Here is a 1,450-nt window from a genome sequence, read left to right as displayed (position 1 = left end):
GGGCGGCGGAGGGGTGGACGGAGTGGCAGCTCCTTTGGGGAAGCGCTTGAGTACTTTATCGCGATTAAGCGGCTGAAGGCCTGTTGCCTCAAAGGCTTTGAGTATGTTGTCTTTAGTAAACAATTGCAGCTAAGCAGGCCAAAATAACGAGAAGAAGCTGCCTTTCTTCACCAGCAACAAGCCTTTGGAGCGCTGAGTCTGCTGTGTTAATTGCTGTGAGTACGCTGTCGATAGCGGCTTGAAGAGGACAATGTTGGCTGGCTGGAGCGTGTGAGTACTGTGGGGAGGAAATATTGCTACAAGTATCTTATGTTGATGACAGTACGTTAGAAATGAGCGGCTTATATGGCTGCTGTGACTGTTGATAATGAGCAATTGCCACTTGCGACAAGCTGAGGCCTTAGTTTCTTCGTCAAAGACTTGTTGTAGCCATCTGAGGCCAGCGTCGTTGTTGCTCCAGCCACTTGGGGTGACTGTGACGAAGCAGTGATGCTTTAATTGCTTGATATCTCGCACCCATGCGTCTTGGACGTTGCTGGAGTCTCCAGCCATAATCAGGCCTGGAGGAAGTGCGACTCCAGAAGCCCCAACGCACGCTATAAGCGTTACCCACTCTCTGTTGCCATCCTCTAAGGCCTGCTGGAAGCGCTTATTGCTGTAGCTTGTCCTGCTGAACACTCGTTTCTGCTTGCCAATCTTCCTAATCATGAAGCCCTTCTCATCCATATTGTATGTGTGCTCAGGCTCTATACCCTTCTCGCTTATTTTGAGCTCTAACATGTCAAAGTACAAGCTGTACTTACTATAGGAATCAGCAGCGTGACGTTCGGAGGCCATGGCGGAGGTCCACTGTGGAGTAAGCGCTTCGTGATGCCGCTGGACGAAGCGTGTAACCCAGGTCTTCCCAACCTCAAATCCGCAGATAATAGAGGCAAAATGTTGAACCATATCGCGCGTAGGCGGAAGGTGCTCTCTGCAGAGTTAATCTATGTAATTAACAAGCTCTAGCTCTTTGTAGGGGGTGAGGTTCTGTTGTTGTTTGATCTTCTGTTGCATGGTGCTGTGAACGCCTTAGTGATATCGCGACAACGTCAAACAATCAACACCATGTGCATCTGCAATTTTTTAGTAGCAAAGTTCACCGCGCGCATTAGCTGCGCGTGTGTCTTTAAGTGCGTCTTCTAAAGTCATCGCGTTGTTGAGTTGTAGTGTTGAGGATATTTCGTTGTTTTGGTGATCGCGTGCGGAACGCGGAACCGTGCGGCACGAGCTCCGGCACGGTACTCCACAAGCGAGCTGGCCACCCAAGCGAGCTGGCCACTTTTGCCAAGACCACACCGAACTTCACTCTCCCTGTAATGCCTCAACGCAATAACGTAAAAAAGCCTTTAAATGAAACACATATACAGCTTGCCCTCCAGGCTATCTAGCAAGACGCGACACTAAGCGT

The 1,450-nt window shown here is 49.7% G+C and overlaps 1 protein-coding gene across 1 annotated transcript; it reads right to left on the bottom strand.

Annotated features, from left to right (window-relative positions):
* Nucleotides 1-129: 129 nt before the first annotated feature.
* Nucleotides 130-948, bottom strand: M421DRAFT_59358 (DDE-domain-containing protein; the record flags this gene model as incomplete). Its single annotated transcript, XM_033595677.1, has 1 exon — nucleotides 130-948. The coding sequence occupies one exon, from the start codon at nucleotides 946-948 to the stop codon at nucleotides 130-132; it is 819 nt and encodes a 272-aa protein (XP_033450472.1).
* Nucleotides 949-1,450: the final 502 nt, after the last annotated feature.

This window comes from Didymella exigua, assembly GCF_010094145.1.
Source record: "Didymella exigua CBS 183.55 unplaced genomic scaffold M421scaffold_9, whole genome shotgun sequence".
NCBI lineage: Eukaryota > Fungi > Ascomycota > Dothideomycetes > Pleosporales > Didymellaceae > Didymella > Didymella exigua.
Note: the sequence above shows the minus strand (reverse complement) of the source record. Positions and strands in the feature narration are given on the sequence as shown.